Source organism: Vigna unguiculata, chromosome 8 (assembly GCF_004118075.2).
Source record: "Vigna unguiculata cultivar IT97K-499-35 chromosome 8, ASM411807v1, whole genome shotgun sequence".
Classification (NCBI taxonomy): domain Eukaryota; kingdom Viridiplantae; phylum Streptophyta; class Magnoliopsida; order Fabales; family Fabaceae; genus Vigna; species Vigna unguiculata.
The window spans coordinates 32,447,563-32,466,010 of record NC_040286.1 but is presented as its reverse complement, the minus strand read 5'-3'; the positions used below and the strand labels follow the sequence as shown (position 1 = coordinate 32,466,010).

At 33.4% G+C, this 18,448-nt stretch overlaps 3 protein-coding genes across 3 annotated transcripts; 2 read left to right on the top strand and 1 right to left on the bottom strand.

The window, feature by feature from the left end:
- The first annotated feature begins 4,139 nt into the window (after positions 1-4,139).
- On the top strand, positions 4,140-11,904 carry LOC114194530 (delta-1-pyrroline-5-carboxylate synthase). The gene is made up of 17 exons (XM_028084815.1): positions 4,140-4,567; positions 4,786-4,947; positions 5,769-6,046; positions 6,537-6,687; positions 6,776-6,940; positions 7,023-7,100; positions 7,289-7,378; positions 8,183-8,269; positions 8,381-8,467; positions 8,548-8,644; positions 9,373-9,476; positions 9,562-9,637; positions 10,473-10,623; positions 10,773-10,841; positions 11,077-11,143; positions 11,226-11,296; positions 11,590-11,904. Exons 1-17 carry the CDS (start codon positions 4,226-4,228, stop codon positions 11,663-11,665), a joined length of 2,151 nt encoding a protein of 716 aa, XP_027940616.1. The 5' UTR covers positions 4,140-4,225; the 3' UTR covers positions 11,666-11,904.
- Positions 11,905-12,202: 298 nt separating this feature from the next.
- On the bottom strand, positions 12,203-13,546 carry LOC114193319 (uncharacterized protein At2g39795, mitochondrial-like). Its single transcript, XM_028083057.1, has 3 exons — positions 13,227-13,546; positions 12,794-13,131; positions 12,203-12,690 (listed from the first exon to the last, which is right to left on the bottom strand). Exons 1-3 carry the CDS (start codon positions 13,482-13,484, stop codon positions 12,531-12,533), a joined length of 756 nt encoding a protein of 251 aa, XP_027938858.1. The 5' UTR covers positions 13,485-13,546; the 3' UTR covers positions 12,203-12,530.
- A 763-nt stretch (positions 13,547-14,309) lies between these two features.
- Positions 14,310-17,692, top strand: LOC114193056 (histone acetyltransferase type B catalytic subunit). Its single transcript, XM_028082758.1, has 10 exons — positions 14,310-14,477; positions 14,556-14,597; positions 14,960-15,069; positions 15,183-15,251; positions 15,378-15,416; positions 15,499-15,575; positions 15,714-15,813; positions 16,361-16,442; positions 16,543-16,703; positions 16,826-17,692. Exons 1-10 carry the CDS (start codon positions 14,390-14,392, stop codon positions 17,480-17,482), a joined length of 1,425 nt encoding a protein of 474 aa, XP_027938559.1. The 5' UTR covers positions 14,310-14,389; the 3' UTR covers positions 17,483-17,692.
- The last annotated feature ends 756 nt before the right edge of the window (positions 17,693-18,448 follow it).

The following is an 18,448-nucleotide window of genomic DNA, read 5'->3' as shown; positions in this document are numbered from 1 at the left end:
AAGAAAAAATAAATTCTCGTAGATGTTTCGACGTCGTGGATATCAGAGATCTTATCGGCCAGCAAACCGGAGACGGACGACCACAGAAGAAATTTTTATGGGTGTAGAAAGCAACACCCTAAAATAAACTAACCAAATGGGTTCAAACTTCAAACTATGAAAGATAACATTGCATAATCAATGGATGTTGTAAAGAAAAAAGTATACGACATAAATTATAGCTTTTACTTAGACTTATTTATGAAAAGTGTTTCTTTTTATAGGCAAGGAATTAAATTTAATGGAAAATTTATAATTCAATGGAAAATTTGGGATGCTCTATTTGGAAAAAAAAATAGTGAAGTGTTTTGAATCTAAACATTTCTGAAGCCTCCATTTTTACATTTGAACACCTTCCACATCAATTAATATATATATATATATATATATATATATATATATATATATATAATTCATTCATTACCTCAAAAAATTTCTAGCACGCACGAAACAAAGATCTCCAAAAAAGAATTATAGATGTTTTAATCTTTATCTCGAACAATTCATTTTTATCTCTTTTCTTTCTGCATGTACGATTTGGATTCCTTACAGATTTCATCATTAACTTATAATAGCATGTTACCATTCAGGAAAAAATAACTTCATATCTAAATCTCAAATTATAAATTTATTTTTTATATTGTTGTTATTGGCTGCATATTAACCTCTGTCTAATATATCTACACAAGATTCTAATAAAACATGAACAACATTCCTTTTCTCTGGATTATTATTCATCAAACTATATTTGAAAATAGAAGAAGATAGATTTAGACTAAAATGTTTGATGTTAGAAAGCATAATTTGAACAAAAAAAACACCCATAAAAGTCTCGTGCAACCTTGAAAGAACTAACCAGATGACACCCCACATGCTTTTACATAGATATATCATATTGGTCTCTTTTTTTATGGTTTAACCCAAACAAAGTTGCAACACTCATTTTTTCCCTTCTTTCACATAGCTAACTAGATATAGTCTTTAGGCGCCTAGATGTACAAAAACATCAATCTGAATAAGAGAAATTAGCTTTTGAGTTTTTATTGGCAATCCAAGCCCATGTCCTGATTTGTGCTAAGGTAAATATCTCTTTCGGATTCAACTTTCCTTACTTAAACAAAATATTATTCCTATGGGTGCATATGTTCTATATGATTGCAATCAACATACATTTCCACATACAAATTCCTATGTAACATGAGGAATAGTAAATAGAAAGAAGTTAGCTTGTGCACTACTATGGTGAGTTGTGCATGTACCTGCTTAGTTATCACACATGTTCCAAATATTTGTAGCAACTATACAAGTGAACAATAAATGACTTATTAATTCTACAACATTACCACACAACACACATATTTTGTTTTCCACATTAACCCCTCTATTAAGTAATTGCCTTTTGTTGCGACCTTGTTGAACAATATTTTTCAAACAAAATCTTGAACTGTGTTGGGATGATGAAAATAACATGTCTTGAAAAGTCTCACATCGCCTAGGATAACTAAGGGGTGGGTGTTAGTAACTATATAATGGACTTTGAGTCCATGATGTTCCTTGCCCCAAGTCAAAGTCACTCTGAGTTAGTGTTTGCCTTTTCTTATCATCTCTTGTAGTAGAGTCTTGTGAGATGTAGTTAATTCTTGCTTTGGAAAGTATGGGTATACTTGGGGTCAAAGGATTGAGTATTTTTTGTGTATAAATTTACACATAGTGAGTATTCTTTGGTGACCGTAGTTTTTCTCCGATTTTGGGGGTTTTGACATCATATTTTTCTTTTCCTTGTTTTTTATCTTATTTATCTATTAATAGGTGATTCTTTGGAGGGTTCCTTGATGATAGAACTTTTATTTTCTAGTACTTGTTATACATATCTTCATCTTCCCCAACTACATTATCTTGTAGTTTTGTGTATGCTAATCTTAATTTGTATGCTTGCGATTGGTCCTCCTTCCAAATCCATTTGTCTTTTCTTTCCTTATGAAGCTCACATCCTTCTAATTCTTGTTTTAGCAATTTCACTTGTTAATGTTGTATCTCAATGCAGTTTACAAATTTAGTAAATGACATTAACTATAATAGATAATTTAGAAAGATAAAAATCATGTTTTACCCCGATTATACATTTTCCTATAACATTTATTGAAAATTTTAAATTTAGCAAGAGTAACTTATAATTTTGTTAAATTATTTATGAAAAACTAAAAATTCTTAAAGTCTCGTCATTTATTTAAATGAAGAGTTCAAATGCAAGTAACAAGTTATAAAAGCTTAGATTTTGTAAGATTTTGAAGCAAAACTTATAAGAGGATTTTAGAAAGGACATAACATTATTCATATTTGTTTCAAGTAAAATAAGAATTCACAAAAATATCTTATAAAAGTTTAGTATTTGAAATACTCTAACACCATCAAGTTGAACCCAAGTTTGAAGAGAAAATTTGTCGAAAAAGTAACATAAAGTGGTAACAGAGAAAAAAATCAACTAACCATCTAAAATATTTTTTAACTCGGCTCTTTCTTTACTACAACTTTGTTGCTTTGACAATCAGATATGATTCCAAACATACTATTTAACCTTTTGAAACATAACATTTGAGTGTTAAATCGTTTTGTATATTGAATGTTTATTTGAGGAAAAAAAAAATTTCAACTATTACAACAAATAACTGGAATGTTATTATATTAGAGAGATTGAGGAAGCTTAGACGCCTTTATCTTTTATAAAATAATTATAAAATGCGTTCCTGTATTAAACACTTTTTGAATTGTCTGTGTTTGACTTTATTTTTATTAGTCATTTCTTTAACTCATAACAAATATTTTTTACATAACCTGAACATGTATAAAAAAAATGAATCAACACCTATTATTGATTAAACATTTCCTAAATACTAATATAATTAAAAAGTAAGAAATAATTTAAAAGAAAACAACTTATATTGTAAATAATGCATTATTTAGGCTTGTTTCCAAAACAACTTAACTAGTTTTTTTAACTATTCATATACATGGTTCTTATTCTAAAGTTGCGAAGGATGATATTACAAGGAAATTGTGAAGGATGATGTTAAAAGGAAATTGTAATAAGTTTATTCTCTTAGTGTGAGCTATATGAATTTTAATTGTCAATTGAGATTTTTGTCACATTAATTTATACATCAATGGCATCCATGTCTTATATTTTTTACATTAACCATGTTCTTCTAATATATATTAACTTCGATGCTTGGGTTAGAGTAGGTCTTGGTAGGTAAAGATTTATTAAGTACCAAAAGTTGACTCTTATAAAAAAAAAGGGGAAGACATTTTTCTAGTTCAAATTGTTGTGTTATAAATTGATATGTTTTAAATTTAATTTATTGTTTTGTTCCTCTGTTTAATGTGTAATTAAATAACATCATTCAAAAACGTTATACTTATACAACATTTTTACTTTTGAATATTACATGATTAAAAATCTTCTTTCATTAAATACCAACTTTTTTCACGCACTTTTTCTTGATTGTCATTAATCATAAATATGCTAAAGAATTTTACTCCATGTCTAAATATGTCCAATTATCTTCTCTAACTTATCTTCACTTATTTGTTTTTATATTCTTTTTCAATGAAATTAGGTTACTAGATTTACACATATAAATATAAATTATAAACAATAATAAATTTATAGGAGCATCTCATTGAAATTGATTTACTTTTTAACTTATATTTTTATATAATTTTTAAAAATCAAATTAAAATTTTATTGAAGATTTCCAAATGTTATTACAAATAAAATAAAGCACTGCATTGAAAACAAAATATATATTTTTTAAATAATGAAACAAAAAAGTTGAATGAATGAAATATATATTTTTAAATTAGTATACAATTTCAAATTAAATTCTTCATGGGTTTAATATGTGGTCAACGCAACTGAAATTCTAGCTACCATATTTTTTTGTTTACGTATACGCGCCTCTCTCACATGGTAAATGAAAAACGATTCCAATTTAGAAAAAGTAATAATCGTAATTACCATTTTTAATGAAGGTTTTACCACGAAGGTGAACGAGAGAAACGCGTACAATTGTGATTGGGCGCTTATTTTCACTTGGATTCCACTGATTCCATTTCCATTTTCATTTTCATTCCCATTTTGTATTTCGAAGGTCTTCTCTGCTATTTCTGGTATCAGTGCTCAGCCATGGAGGGCGCGGTGGATCCTTCTCGGAGGTTCATGAAAGACGTGAAGCGTGTGATCATCAAAGTTGGCACCGCGGTGGTCACTCGCGAAGAAGGAAGGTTAGCGGTTGGAAGATTAGGAGCTCTGTGCGAGCAGATTAAGCAACTCAACTCTCTCGGATACGACATTATACTTGTCTCCTCCGGCGCCGTCGGTATTGGCCGCCAAAGGCTACGTTTCCGTAAATTAATCAACAGCAGCTTCGCCGACCTTCAGAAACCCCAACTCGAACTCGACGGCAAGGCCTGCGCCGCCGTTGGACAGAACAGTCTCATGGCTCTATACGATACGCTGTTCACTCAGGTAAGTAAATATTTGTAATTACTATTGCATTCGTTAGCAGTCACGTTCATCAACAAAATTTGGATTCAGTTTAGAGGATATTGATTTCGATTTAGAATTACAGTTTTACTTTGACAATATTTTTCGTCTTGCACTAAAAATTTTGTGTGTGAGAAACTGAAATTTATTAGGAGAATAACACTAGCATCTAAATTTTAATTTTCGTTTCGCGGTTTCAGCTCGATGTGACATCGGCTCAGCTTCTTGTGACGGATAACGATTTTCGAGATAAGGATTTCAGGAAGCAGCTTACTGAGACTGTGAAATCGCTGTTGGCGCTGAAGGTTATTCCGGTGTTCAATGAGAACGATGCCGTTAGTACCAGGAAGGCTCCCTATGAGGTTTGTTGACAACATTACCTAATTTGTTCGTGGAACCGATGAAAGAGTTTAAATGTGTTCTTCCTAGTTGGTGGCATGATATGATCGAGGTTCGACCTACAAGAAAAATACCTAGGTCCGATTTGGACAATTTTCTGCTACTTATAGGAAATGAAAATAAGAAGCTGACTTTCGTAAGTCAAGATTGACTTAAACACACTTTAATTGACTCTTATTTAACTCTGATTTTAATTTATGCATAAATTTTAACATATGAGAGACGATTAATTTCATTTTATCTTTTTGGTTTCTTCTCCTATGAGTATTTAGATTGAGTTGTTTTCAAACAAGACCTTAATGTTGTGTTAGACTTGAATGTTGATTCTGTATCCAAGGATTATTTCCTGAACATTTTAGTTGGAATTCTGTTCACTGGCATATACCCCTCCCTCTCATTTTATTTGTCACTTTAAAATATCAAAAGGTTTAATTATTTTTTTTTATAATATCATCAAGCATAAATACACCACTAAATGTAGCTACAACTGTGCAGTGTAGTTAATCATCTATGAAATAAGAGTTTTTAGTTGTTAGATAAGATTATTTTATCACGGGAATAGGTGTTATGAATTATTGTTAGATGTGTGTATTACATGAGAGGGAGGGAATAACAACTTTTATATAGGAAATAAAACTTTTTTTCTCCCTTCAGCAGAATTTTACTTGTTTCATTTTGGCTTGAAAGTTTCTTTTGGAGTCTGCTATCTGGATTGATTGCTTTATTCTTTTCATTTCTATCTAGCTAAGTACATTAAGTATTGTTAGCCCATTTTTTGGTGCAGGATTCTTCTGGTATATTTTGGGATAATGATAGTTTATCTGCTTTATTAGCCTTGGAGTTAAAAGCCGATCTCCTTGTTTTGTTGAGTGATGTAGAAGGTCTTTATAGTGGCCCTCCAAGTGACCCACATTCAAAGCTTATTTATACATATAACAAGGAAAAACATCAGAATGAAATTACTTTTGGCGACAAGTCTAGAGTGGGAAGAGGCGGAATGACTGCCAAAGTAAAAGCTGCGGTTCATGCAGCTGAAGCTGGCATTCCTGTTGTTATTACCAGGTGCACTATTACACCATATTACTGAGAAATATAATAACACTATATTTCTGAGAAAGATTATTACTTTGAAGCATCTTTTATCAGTGCCGTTTTCAATTAGAAATAGGTTAGTTATGTCTTGACATTTAAACAGACTGTTTCATTAAACCACAAGCAATTTGGAAATGGAAAATTGATTAAATGGCTTGCACTTGCCTGCTTCTTTACTCCTTATCCTTTCAATTTCTTTTCTTTTGGTCTTTTTGTCCACCACTTGTTTTGAGTTTGTAAATCTAAATGAAAATGGTGTGCATGCCCACATAGAGAATGAAAAAATCACTTAATGAGATCCCTCCTTTACTTTTTCATTTGTTGTTCTGGTCCAAGAAAACTATGAGATCAAGTGTTATAAGTAAACTTACTATATTGATGATCTTCTGTGCGAGTTGGTTTGTCCCTGTTTTTGTTTCTATCACATTTTTTCTATCACATTTTTTCTTTCTCCTTACAGTGGTTTTGCAGCTGAGAATATCATTAATGTTCTCCAAGGACAACGTATAGGAACTCTCTTCCATAAAGATGCACATGAGTGGGCCCAAGTAAAAGAGGTTGATGCACGTGAGATGGCAGTTGCAGCCAGGGAATGTTCCAGAAAGCTCCAGGTATCTTCACATTTATAAAATGTGACAAATCATGGATATTACTTAGATGTTAGTGAAGCAATTCTGATGTTTTAATTTCACTTTGCAGGCCTTATCTTCAGAGGAAAGGAAACAAATTTTACTTAAAATAGCTGATGCCCTGGAAGCAAATGAAAAAATAATCAGGATTGAAAATGAAGCTGATGTTACTGCTGCACAAGAAGCAGGATATGAAAAATCCTTGGTGGCTAGGCTAGCTTTAAAACCTGGGAAGGCAAGAAAGTCTCTTCTAGAAGAAATTATCCATATTTTAACAAACTGAAGAATTTATGATGATAAACTATGATAACTGACAGATTGCAAGTCTGGCGAACAACATGCGAATTATTGCCAATATGGAAGATCCAATTGGTCGAGTATTAAAACGTACTGAGGTAATGGGAAGTTGATCTGGAAATATATAGTTTAGATCATTGTATTAACAGCATATTCCAATCTTTGTTCTAAACTAAGTATTTTGTTGTGTCTTAAGCATGAACAAATTTCTGTTGGACACTCGTAATTGCACGAAATTTTTTATATATTGATATGTAAGGCTTCTGACAGCTACTCTTTTATTCAGCTTTCCGATGGGCTAATTTTAGAAAAGACATCATCTCCTTTGGGAGTGCTCCTAATTGTTTTTGAGTCACGCCCTGATGCTCTTGTACAGGTGAATTAAACTTTTTTCATCTTTTATTTTTCTATTTTCACCTTTGGTTTAAACTTGGTTAAGTACTTCAATTTTCCGGCGGGCTCTCCCCATTTAACTCTGTACTCGGTGTTTGGCATTTACGTTACATTCATTTGTTATCCTTGTTTACTTCTACTTATAATATCAGGCTTTGAAGGTCTTAGGGAATATCTATTTACCAAATGATTGAGTTTTCAAATGAGCTTTATGATATCATGACCATGAAAAATTAACTGAGATTCATATGCTCCTTAGCAGTAAGAGTTGAAAGTACCTGCATAATGAAAAAAAGTGGAACATTTTAATGCATAGACATTAGATAAGACATATGATCTTTTTGTATTTTGATTCACTTCCTTCTAGTAATAATATACTTCCTTGACATGTAATTTTCCATAATCTTGAAAATTGTTGTCCCAAATGACTGATTGAATATAATTTTTGACAGCCATATTTTTAATTACTGATGTTTCTCTATGCCAATGTATTGCAACAGGGTGGTATGCCGGGGTCATGAATTTGTCATTTCATATTGTCCCCATTCATTAGGAGCATCATATTTTTTACTTCTATTATGTTTTATTTTCCTTTTTTTTTTTACTTTTATGCATAGGTTTGTAATTTATTAAATTAAGTTTTTTTTTTTACACTTGTCACTTTTGATCTGTAATGAGATTAATGTTATGGTATGGATGAGGTTTTGGAGCTTAAAGCAGTTTTCTTATCTTTGTATTATATGCTGTTTATTTACATTTTAGTGGTAATTTATTATCATCTGTACAGATAGCTTCATTGGCAATCCGAAGTGGGAATGGGCTTCTCTTGAAAGGTGGCAAAGAAGCTAAGCGATCAAATGCAATTTTGCACAAAGTTTGGTTCCAAATAAATTAATCTCTAAACTATTTCCTGTTTAAATTTGATTTGTTCAAAGTCGCCATTAATCAAATATTTATGGGGTGATTCTGTATGCCTGAGATGCAGGTAATTATTGAGGCCATACCAGATAATGTTGGTGGAAAACTTATAGGACTTGTGACCTCAAGGGAAGAAATCCCTGAGCTACTTAAGGTGAATTAATTAGTGAAGCTTGATTTCATTTTATACACTAATTCCCCTTAAGCATTGGCACCTTCTTGTTGAACTTTCAGCTGGATGATGTAATTGATCTGGTAATTCCAAGAGGGAGTAACAAACTTGTTTCTCAGATCAAGAGTTCAACTAAAATTCCTGTTTTAGGTCATGCTGGTAAGACCATTATGCAATGTTTAATAGTTGAGCTTTTATTCTCTTCAATTTGTACTGTATAATTTTTTGGTCCTTTATGCAATTAAGTCCTTTATTTTTAAATCAAACAAATTAGGCCTGCTGCTAACTTTTTTCTACCTAAGACCATCAAATTCGTCTTCTCTGCTTAATCTTCTCAAATTAAATTTTTTAGATCATCTTCTACTCAAAATTCAGTATTCAAAGCAAAACAAATTTCGCATAAATATATATATATATATATATATATATATATATATATATATATATGTATATAATTTTTTCCTTCAACCCATAATCTTGTATAGTGTAAAATCCTCTAAATTATCGTACTTTTTTAGATGCTTAATTGCACTTTTAGTCCCCCAGTTACAATACCAGGACTTGGACGAGCAACATTACAATTAAGCCCGTTTTTTTCATAAATTTCTGCCTTTAAAAATATTATTCCCTAACTAAAATCCATCATAACTTTCTAAATATCAGGAAATAAAATAATAATGAGTTTTAGTTGAAAATATTTGACACAAGGAAATTTTGCTGAATTTAAAAATAAAATGTAGTTGGTTTGAATAAAATCTGAGAGATCAAAACCTTACATCCCAAACTTAATGGGCCAATATACTGTATAAGCGGTGCTTGTTATGGTGTGGTAAACCATATAACTATTTCATTTTTTGGACTAATGAGCTGTGCTATCACTAAACCAGATGGAATTTGCCATGTCTATGTTGATAAGTCTGCTAATGTGGAGATGGCAAAGCGGATTGTATTAGATGCAAAAATTGATTATCCGGCAGCCTGCAATGCCATGGTAAACTAAATGCACTAATTACTCTTCAAGATTGGTAAAGCATTATCGGCTGTATATAACTTCTGTTTTTAAATTTCAACTTCAGGAAACACTTCTTATCCACAAGGATTTGATAGAGAAAGGTTGGCTTAATGATATCATTCTTGACCTTCGAACTGAAGGTATGATTTCTAGCCACCGTTCCTCTTATTCTGACGTTATTCAACTACATCTAGTGCACGTACTTGGAATACTTAACAAAACTGAATTTTATTAAATGGATAATTAGGATCTATGTAGTATGTTTTCTTGAAATGCCATCAATAATCCTCTAACACTAATTGAAATTTATTAGGACTCAATTATTTGAATTCACTTTCTCTTTTATGAGTTTTACTTAATAATTTCATGATTTTCAATAAATGTCAACCAAGTGTATTTGAATGTGATAGAGTGTATTGCTAGCACTTCTGTTTCTTGAATTCTCTTTAGCAAGTTATGGTGAGAAGATAAACATCAATGCAACTTGATCTTCATAGTGCTAATGCTAACTTGCAGTAATGCTAGGTTGATTTACATTACAGGGCTAGTTCCTGGATCCAAGTTATTGTGGACAAGTTCTACCTTTTTAATGGTTTCGAGTTTGTCTACATATTATCTAACCTGTGAATATTTCTAAAATGGGCATTCCTGTTTAACAAACTTTGTTGTTTCAAAAAGACCTTGGTAACATTGAATTGTAAATGTTGATTAAGAATTAATATATAAACTGTGTTACTTATTTTTTGCTTTTGTCGATTCAAAAATATTCTAGCAATTAAAATGATCTTTTAGGCAATTTAGAACTGAAATGCAGCTCCGAGGTTTAGTCAGTTGTCCTTTTATGGACGCCAGTTTACATCCTTACTAGACTGGTGAGTTATGTAATTGAGGGTTCATTTAGGTACAAAGTATACCAATTTTAAGATATCATCTTTTATGGCTTTTGGAACGACTAAAGTATGTAGATTTATGCAGGCGTTATATTATATGGAGGACCTGTGGCAAGTTCTCTGTTAAATATTCCACAAGCACATTCATTTCATCATGAGTACAGTTCGCTGGCTTGCACCGTCGAAATTGTGGATGACGTGTATGCAGCTATCGATCATATAAATCTATATGGAAGGCACGTCGTCGTTTTCTGCTTGATAGGAAACATGTTGAAATATATTCTTGCTTTCATTTGTCTTCGCTGTTCTCCATTTCAGTTGACATCTATGATAGTGTAGCGAACTTAGATGGCAGAGTATCTCATCTTCGGTTTTTTTATGGCAGTGCACATACTGATTCCATCGTTACTGAAGATAACGAAGTAGCTACTGTGTTTCTACGCCAAGTAGACAGGTAACTTTTGAAATATCTTTCTTTTTTATTTAACAATAAAAATTTCACGGAAATAATATAAAATATTTCTCGCTTAATTCACTATTTTGCCGCTTCTTATTCTATACGATTTGACAAAGTTGCTCATGTAAATATTAAACAAACATTTTCTTTAAATTATTCACTTCTTTCCAAGAAGAATCAACACATGGGTGCAATGGCATTTATGTTAATATTGTTCGTCTTGTATTGGCAGTGCTGCTGTTTTTCACAATGCAAGCACCAGATTCAGTGATGGGGCACGATTTGGACTAGGCGCAGAGGTAGAAATACTGTTTGCATTTTATAATCAATCTTTTCATTGTGGTTGTTGATTTAGTATGTAATTCCCTTTTGGATGAATAGGTTGGAATTAGTACAAGCAGGATTCATGCTCGAGGTCCAGTAGGAGTTGAGGGATTGTTAACAACAAGATGGTATGAGCTGATGGTCAATTTATACTGATAAAATTACTACAATCAATTTTTTCAGTCATTCATTTGAGAGTTGTCACTGATAGTGTACACCGCATCTTAAATATCAAAATCACAGAAAGTAGCCAAATTAAAGATGGAATATATCTTATAAGGCTACTCTAGAGTTTAGAATACGTTCTAAGCCATGCATGACTCTTGAATTTCATCACAAACAATCATTTTATAATAAACTTCCATGTATGTGGTGCTTCCTTCGTGATTTACGTACTGTCTTTTGCCTTCTGCATACGCAGGATACTAAAAGGAAGGGGACAAGTGGTAGATGGTGATAGAGGGGTTGTCTACACCCACAAAGACCTTGCAACTTAATTTTAGTGGTGCTTTCATTCCTTTTGTAGTTTTTTCGTTTGTATTTTTATCACAGTAGAGAACGGCATTTGTATGGTTAAATAACACGGGGTAATTTGTACCATTTGCTTGTTCCTTTCTGTCTAGAATCTTTACTGTCAACAATTATGGTCCACAATGGAATCCATTTGTTGCTCTGTTTAACGATTCTTGAATGACTACAATTCAATTTAACGTTAATTGGATGATTACAATTTCAATTTGAGTTATTTTTTAGATGTACGATGCTATTCTTCCACTTGAGACGGAACCCCTGGCATCCCAGGTTGGAATTGGTTAAAGTGCGATTCCTATGCCAACCAACAGTTCATAGTGATCGTAAAAGTAATAATTTATTACATTGTGAAGAATTGCATAGAGAAATTATCGATTTGCACTTGACTTATCAGAAACCATCATGCTAATTCGTTAAGATAAGCAAAAAGGGTTTCATGAATATTTATAACTGCAATTTTTTAAAACGAAAAGTATTAGTTTATAACAAGTAGAGAATTCATAAGTTTCTAAAAGAAAGGTTGATAAACACTGTGAAGGCATGCAACCAACATAAACAAACAATTTTCTCCAACAAACTTGTTGCATCTAATAATTAACAAAACACTGCCAGATTTTAAATTATTGCATCTAAATCAAATCAGCCAACACTTACACGCATAATCTACCCTCAATAGCTAATGGGAGCAGCGCTACAACTAAACCACAAAGATAAAATCTTTCCGTATTGTTTCCTTCAAATTGTATAAGCAAATGATTACACAATTTCAGCCACGACCATACGTTCGTCAAATTAAACGACTGCGGTAAGCACAGAAGGAGACGTGAAGGCTCATGCTTGAACGAAGCTCTTGAGCTTATTCAGCCACACCAAGTACTCTTTACTGTCCTTGTTGATCATGTACTCATGCAAGAAATTGGTTGTGCTAGGTTTGATTCCTCTGATTTCCAAATACCTATGGAAAGACTTCTGCAGATTCTCATCCAAGTCCCTGCACACGACAATAAAACACAGCAAGTTCAATCATACAACACCTTACCACAACAACAAACAAAAAGTAATTTTTTCAAAGAGTTACAGAAAGAAGAACGTACTGGAAGTCTGGTCCCTCGTACGCGATTTGATCCTCGGTAAGATCAGGATTCTTAACAGACAAACTGTCAATAACAATCTCATCAGGGTAACCCACACAGTTAAACTCCAGATAGGGTCCACCCTTCTTGTAAACACTGACCGAAAGTGGAATGCTAGACTGAGGAGCTCTTTCACTCTCATTATCATCATCGTCGTTATTTCCTTCCCCAGTAACCAAATCAGGCATGTGAACCTCTACCTTAATTTCCTCATCTTGGTACGTTCTCTCCAGCGTTATAGTCTGATGTCCGGGGCTATCAATTATTTTAAAAGGAAAATTACTCGGAACCCCTTCCTCCTATCAACCAAATCAACTTTCAGTACAAAAACACTCTCAAAGATAAAACGCAATAGTTATTATCATGTATGAAATGGAAAACAATAGAGACTCACTGCGTTGTGATCGTCTGTTTCCTGGGCGCATTCGATTTCGGATTCGATGACTCGGAGAAGGTTCTCATCGGAGGTTGGTTTCTTCTGGGCAGCTGCAGAAGAAAAGTGAGACTTCGGAACAAACGAATCATTGTGGTGGTTGATGGCAGTGAAAATTAAGGTGCGGTGACCCAGGTGGTTATTCTTCGTCAATTGACCCGCCACAGCAAGAGCCCTCGCAAAAGAACCCGACTTGCGAAGAATTGAGTTGAACGCCATAGCCAAACACGGAAGGGTTTTACTAGGGTTTTAGAATGTCTGAGGAATGGGAAATATTTTTAAGACATTTTAAAGTTATATAGCTCGAGCTATCTTAACACCCAACTCTAAATCTGGGTCCGTTTCTGTTGGGTCAGCCCAATAACGGATACCCGAAATTCGACCCATTTAAATGGCAATTTTGTTTTTTTCACCACCATACTTTCCTTCTGCATCCCATAAATATGAAAATCCTCATTTTGCTCTTCTGATTTAAAGTTTTTTTTTCTTTCAAATTTTAAAATCTGAATGCTTAAGAAATTGTGTAATATGGAAGCTAAATGGTGTTTTTTTCACATTATATAGTACCAAAGTCAAAAGTCTCCTTCAAATTGAATAATTTATAAGTCATTTTTTTTACATAGAAAAGCTTTTGGGTTTCGAAAAATATTTTTTTCTTTTTGGATTACTCGATCTCAAAGTAATTTTTTCTATAAAAAAAGGTTTTGAATTGTATGTAAAATGTATAATGTATAATTCAACTTGAAACTATTGGGAATAACTTTTGCACCAACCCAAAATCTATTTGTGTTTCCTCGTAAATATGTTATTTTTATTCTTTCCTTTCAAAGCAAACCCAACCATTACGAAAACCCTAGTTATGCAGCAATCCTTTTTTAAGATTGTCACTCGAAATAGAGATTTCAATATTATTCTTCAAGTGTTTTTTCCGAATAAGGGGTGCCAAGAACAAGAATTAAGCCCAAATATATATTTGGGCCTACGATTAGGAGTTCGGCCCAATAAGAGGTGCCGGGAATTTGCCCTATTTAAAAGCCCCGATTATCGGTGAAATTTGTTTTCCCGCTCTGAAAACCCTAACTACCTCTGAGACTGAGTTGAACTGGGAAGGGAAGCAAGAACGAATGGGGCAGAAACAGCGAGCAAGTTCTTTCGAAGCGACAGTCGACATCGAAGCGAAGAAACGACGACGTGTCGGTATCGCAGCGATAGGTGAGTTTCACTTATTTTGTTGAATTCTTCATTTCATGGTGCTGCGACGTATATGAATATTTTGGTTGGGTTTTGTAGATGATGGAGTTGAGGCCAAAGATTGCATCACAATCTACCTAGGTATGCTTAAAATACGCGATAATTTTGTCATGTTGCTATGTAGTTATTGATTTGGATGGTTACAGTGTGACTTGAGTTTGGGGTGGTCGAAGGTGGTTCCTCTGAAAATCGGTTGCTGACCTTATGATTTTTCTAATTATGTGTGGGATGAGTCTTTTCTTGGCAATAACCTCTTTTGAGCTTAGTTTGCTAAGGGCTGGATCTTGCTAATCAATTTCTGCTCAAGTTCGTTTATGTGGTCTTTAGTGCTCTTTAGTTTCTCTGCTCATTTCTTCGAGTTGCTTGTCAGTGTGCTGTAACTCTGCCGCTGCGATGTATACTTTAATTTTAATATTTATTTAATGTCTGCTACTATTGTACAGTTTCAAGCAAGGAAGAATTTGATGCTCCAGAAAGCTTTGTCATTAATCCTGTTGATTTGAATAACCATTTTCATGAGGATGGAAAAATTTATGGCTACGAGGGTTTGAAGGTTGGATTCATTTTTAACAACAGGAAATTCATTTATTTAAAAATAACTGTATTTTAATGTTTTATGTGGTACGGTATCTTATTTTCTTCAGCTGTTTTGAATTTGTTTTACAGATTACCATCTGGATTAGCAGCATATCTTTTTATGCATATGCTGATATTTCATTTCTAAGTTCATCTGATGTAAGTTCCGAAATTTTTTAAAATTTTGAGTAGTGGGAAAAATCAGATGTATGTTCAGAATTTTCTTTTGTTATGCATCAAGCATCGTGATTGACTTTTTCTTTTTAATCTGTTCAATTTTTTAAGCGAGGCAAAGGCATCACAGATCTAAAATCTGCTCTTCAGGTATGCATCAATATCACCTGGGTGACGATTAACACCTTGTACTCTGTCATGACATTGCCACTTGTTTATTATTTTTGTGTAGACAATTTTCGCTGAGACTCTTGTTGATAGCAAGGATGAATTCCTTCAAAAATTTATGGTGGATTACGATTTTGTTAGGTATTTTGTCCTTATTATGCTGTTCATTCAACACAAAAGCAACACACTTGCCATGCACAGTTTTCTTTCCTTAGTAATGTTTGGAAATTGATTTATAGAATTGGAGGGTTGTGGATGATCTTTTTAATTGACTTGCAGAACAAACATCTCAGAGGGAGAAGTTTTGAAGCACAAACCTTTCAAGGGGAACATTTGTGATTCTAATCAGCATACAGATTCATCTGCTTCAAATGTTGAGGTTTTAATTTACATTTAGGCTCAATGTATTGCTCCTTGGTCAAAAGTTAGGTAGGCTGTATGATTATCTAAAACAAATGTTTTCTAAAGTTCTAGTGCATTTTTGTGAAGTCTCAAGGAAATTCTGTTTCACTACATTGAAGGAGTGGAATACGTAATCGGCCTATGTTAATGTGTCATAATGCTGAATTGCTGATGGTGGTTTATAATAACGCCATTCTTCTGGAAAACCTGCATGTCTTGTCAATTAAATTTTCTCCTTTCTTGGCATTAATAGATTAAGCTAAAATGATTATTGGAAAGTGAACTGTACATGCCCACCTATCTGTGATTGTTATTCGTAATTTTCGCAAAATCTTCAGCTGAAAATTTTGATGGTTCTTTTTGTGAAAGTTCATCAAAGAAGTCCTGTGTCACACTTGTCTGTGGTGTTTACATTTTCTGGTCACCCATTGGCCTGATGCGCTTAGCATGTGACACTTGATATGCATATTTTAGGGACATTTTGTGAAGATGAATGACATTTTTATGTCTAACTTCTGGGCCAGGTTGTCCGTTTGCTGGCAGGAAACATGGCTACTGGGCAACTTTACAGTCATATAATACCCCTCACCCTACTACTGGTTGATGGTAATTTTCACGTATTATACTACTTTATATGCCGTTGTTACAAATTGTTTAGATTGCATGTTGATGTAGCTGGTATATTTTTACCTTGTTTGCCGTGTAGGAAGCAGTCCTATTGATGTTACTGATTCACAGTGGGAGCTGTATGTTGTGTGTCAGAAGACAATTGATAATCAGGGAGAGATCCAATGTAGGTTGATTGGTTTTGCCGCTCTTTATCGATTTTATCACTATCCTGATGATTCCAGATTGCGACTAAGTCAGGTTTGTAGGATGCTGGACATTCCGTAAATTTTGTTATACACTCAAAATCAGTTATAACTTTTAACATGCTCTTAAAATTCTCTCAAATGCTTATTTTTGACGGTAACTGCTGTTGATGGCAGATACTGGTATTTCCTCCGTACCAGCACAAGGGTTATGGTCGATTCCTTCTAGAGGTGCTTTATGACGTTGCAATAGCTGAAAATGTTTTTGATTTCACCGTAGAAGAGCCACTAGATGACTTCCAACATGTCCGCACTTGTCTTGATACCCTTCGCCTGCTTCGTTTTGACCCAATTCAGAATGTAGTCACCAAAGCTGTTTCCCTTCTAAAGCAAGGAAAGTTATCAAAGAAAGCACATTATCCTCGACTTTTGCCTCCTCTCAGTGCTGTGGAGGATGTAAGGAAAAGTCTGAAAATTAACAAGCAGCAGTTTCTCCAGTGTTGGGAGGTTTTGATCTACATTGGCCTTAATCCTGTTGACAAGTACATGGAGAACTTTGTTAGTATTATTTCCAACCGTGTTAAGTATGATATCTTAGGGAAAGATTCTGGGACCTCTGGGAAGCAACTTGTTGATGTACCAAACGATGATAATCAGGAGATGTCATTTGCCATGTTCAGGTCAGAGCCCAACGAAGCTAGTAATACTGTGCAAATGGATGACAATCAGGCTAATCAAGAAGAGCAACTCCAGAAGTTAATTCAGGAAAGGGTTGAACAAATCAAGTTGATTGCGGAAAAGGTGACCCTGCATCTTGGGAATAAAGCCGAGTAATTGGTTTTACTGTGGACCAACTATAGTTTGTATTTGTGGACAATCACTCAGTAAGCATTTGGGTTCTTTGTTGTAGCCTTTATTTTATGATTCTTCTGTTGTAGGTTGTGAAGGACCAGTGATCTATTGATCTGTAATTACTGAGTTACTGAGATTAACCACAGCAAAGTCGATTGATTGACATTCAGTGGAGAGATTGTCCACTTCTAATACGTCTTACTCGTACTTTTTTTACCTTTGCAAATTATTTTCATCGCTGAAAATCATGACACTAATTTTAAGATATACAAAGAGTAGAGGTCGCCAAAGTAGGTCTTAATTATCTTTTAGTCATTAGTTTAATTCTTTATTCATGTCAGCGGGTTGACTTTTACATAAATATTATTTAGTATCAATATAATGTTTGGCTGCAATTTTATTATTTAAAAGCTGTAATAAGGTGAAATGAAGTTCTAAGAATAAAAGGAAGTTATTTGGCAGTCAACACTTTCAAAATTACTTTTTGAAGTTATTTTACTCATTCTATTAAGAGTTTTTTTAATGTCCCTTTAAAGAGAATTTAAAAGTTAGGCTTAACGTAAAGAAGTTTGGTTTGACCATTTATAGGGGAAGAATTTTTCGTCCGAAGCATTTGTTTACTTTTACATTAGATATATTAATTAAGAAACACTTCAATTGAAAATTTGTTTTAGAAAATAAATTCGTCTAAATATACATAAAGAATATACGAGGGTGTGTACACAGTATAATCGAAGTATAGAGGCGAAAAGTAATTTTACTATAAAAAAATCTAATCTAATAATACCTGAGTAAGTGCTGGTGTCAAGAAAATTGTTTGGTTTGTCCTGATTATCCATGTAATTGCGGATCTGGATTTGTTAATGTCTCTATTTAAGCTACCCATTAATTAAAAGCTATTCTTGACTAGAAAAATAAATTATCATTTTTTTGTCGAATAGAAAATAA

What these genes read in the sequence shown, in the direction of transcription:
- LOC114194530 (XM_028084815.1), top strand. Translation starts at nt 4,226, where the DNA reads ATGGAGGGCGCGGTGGATCCTTCTCGGAGGTTCATGAAAGACGTGAAG. An exon ending in CAAATGCAATTTTGCACAAA is followed by an intron (nt 8,270 to 8,380) that starts GTTTGGTTCCAA and finishes CCTGAGATGCAG; the next exon opens with GTAATTATTGAGGCCATACC. An exon ending in TCCTGTTTTAGGTCATGCTG is followed by an intron (nt 8,645 to 9,372) that starts GTAAGACCATTA and finishes TCACTAAACCAG; the next exon opens with ATGGAATTTGCCATGTCTAT.
- LOC114193319 (XM_028083057.1), bottom strand. Translation starts at nt 13,484, where the DNA reads ATGGCGTTCAACTCAATTCTTCGCAAGTCGGGTTCTTTTGCGAGGGCT. An exon ending in AAACAGACGATCACAACGCA is followed by an intron (nt 13,132 to 13,226) that starts GTGAGTCTCTAT and finishes TTTGGTTGATAG; the next exon opens with GAGGAAGGGGTTCCGAGTAA. An exon ending in TACGAGGGACCAGACTTCCA is followed by an intron (nt 12,691 to 12,793) that starts GTACGTTCTTCT and finishes TGTCGTGTGCAG; the next exon opens with GGACTTGGATGAGAATCTGC.
- LOC114193056 (XM_028082758.1), top strand. Translation starts at nt 14,390, where the DNA reads ATGGGGCAGAAACAGCGAGCAAGTTCTTTCGAAGCGACAGTCGACATC. An exon ending in ATGGCTACGAGGGTTTGAAG is followed by an intron (nt 15,070 to 15,182) that starts GTTGGATTCATT and finishes TTTGTTTTACAG; the next exon opens with ATTACCATCTGGATTAGCAG. An exon ending in GTGGATTACGATTTTGTTAG is followed by an intron (nt 15,576 to 15,713) that starts GTATTTTGTCCT and finishes ATTGACTTGCAG; the next exon opens with AACAAACATCTCAGAGGGAG.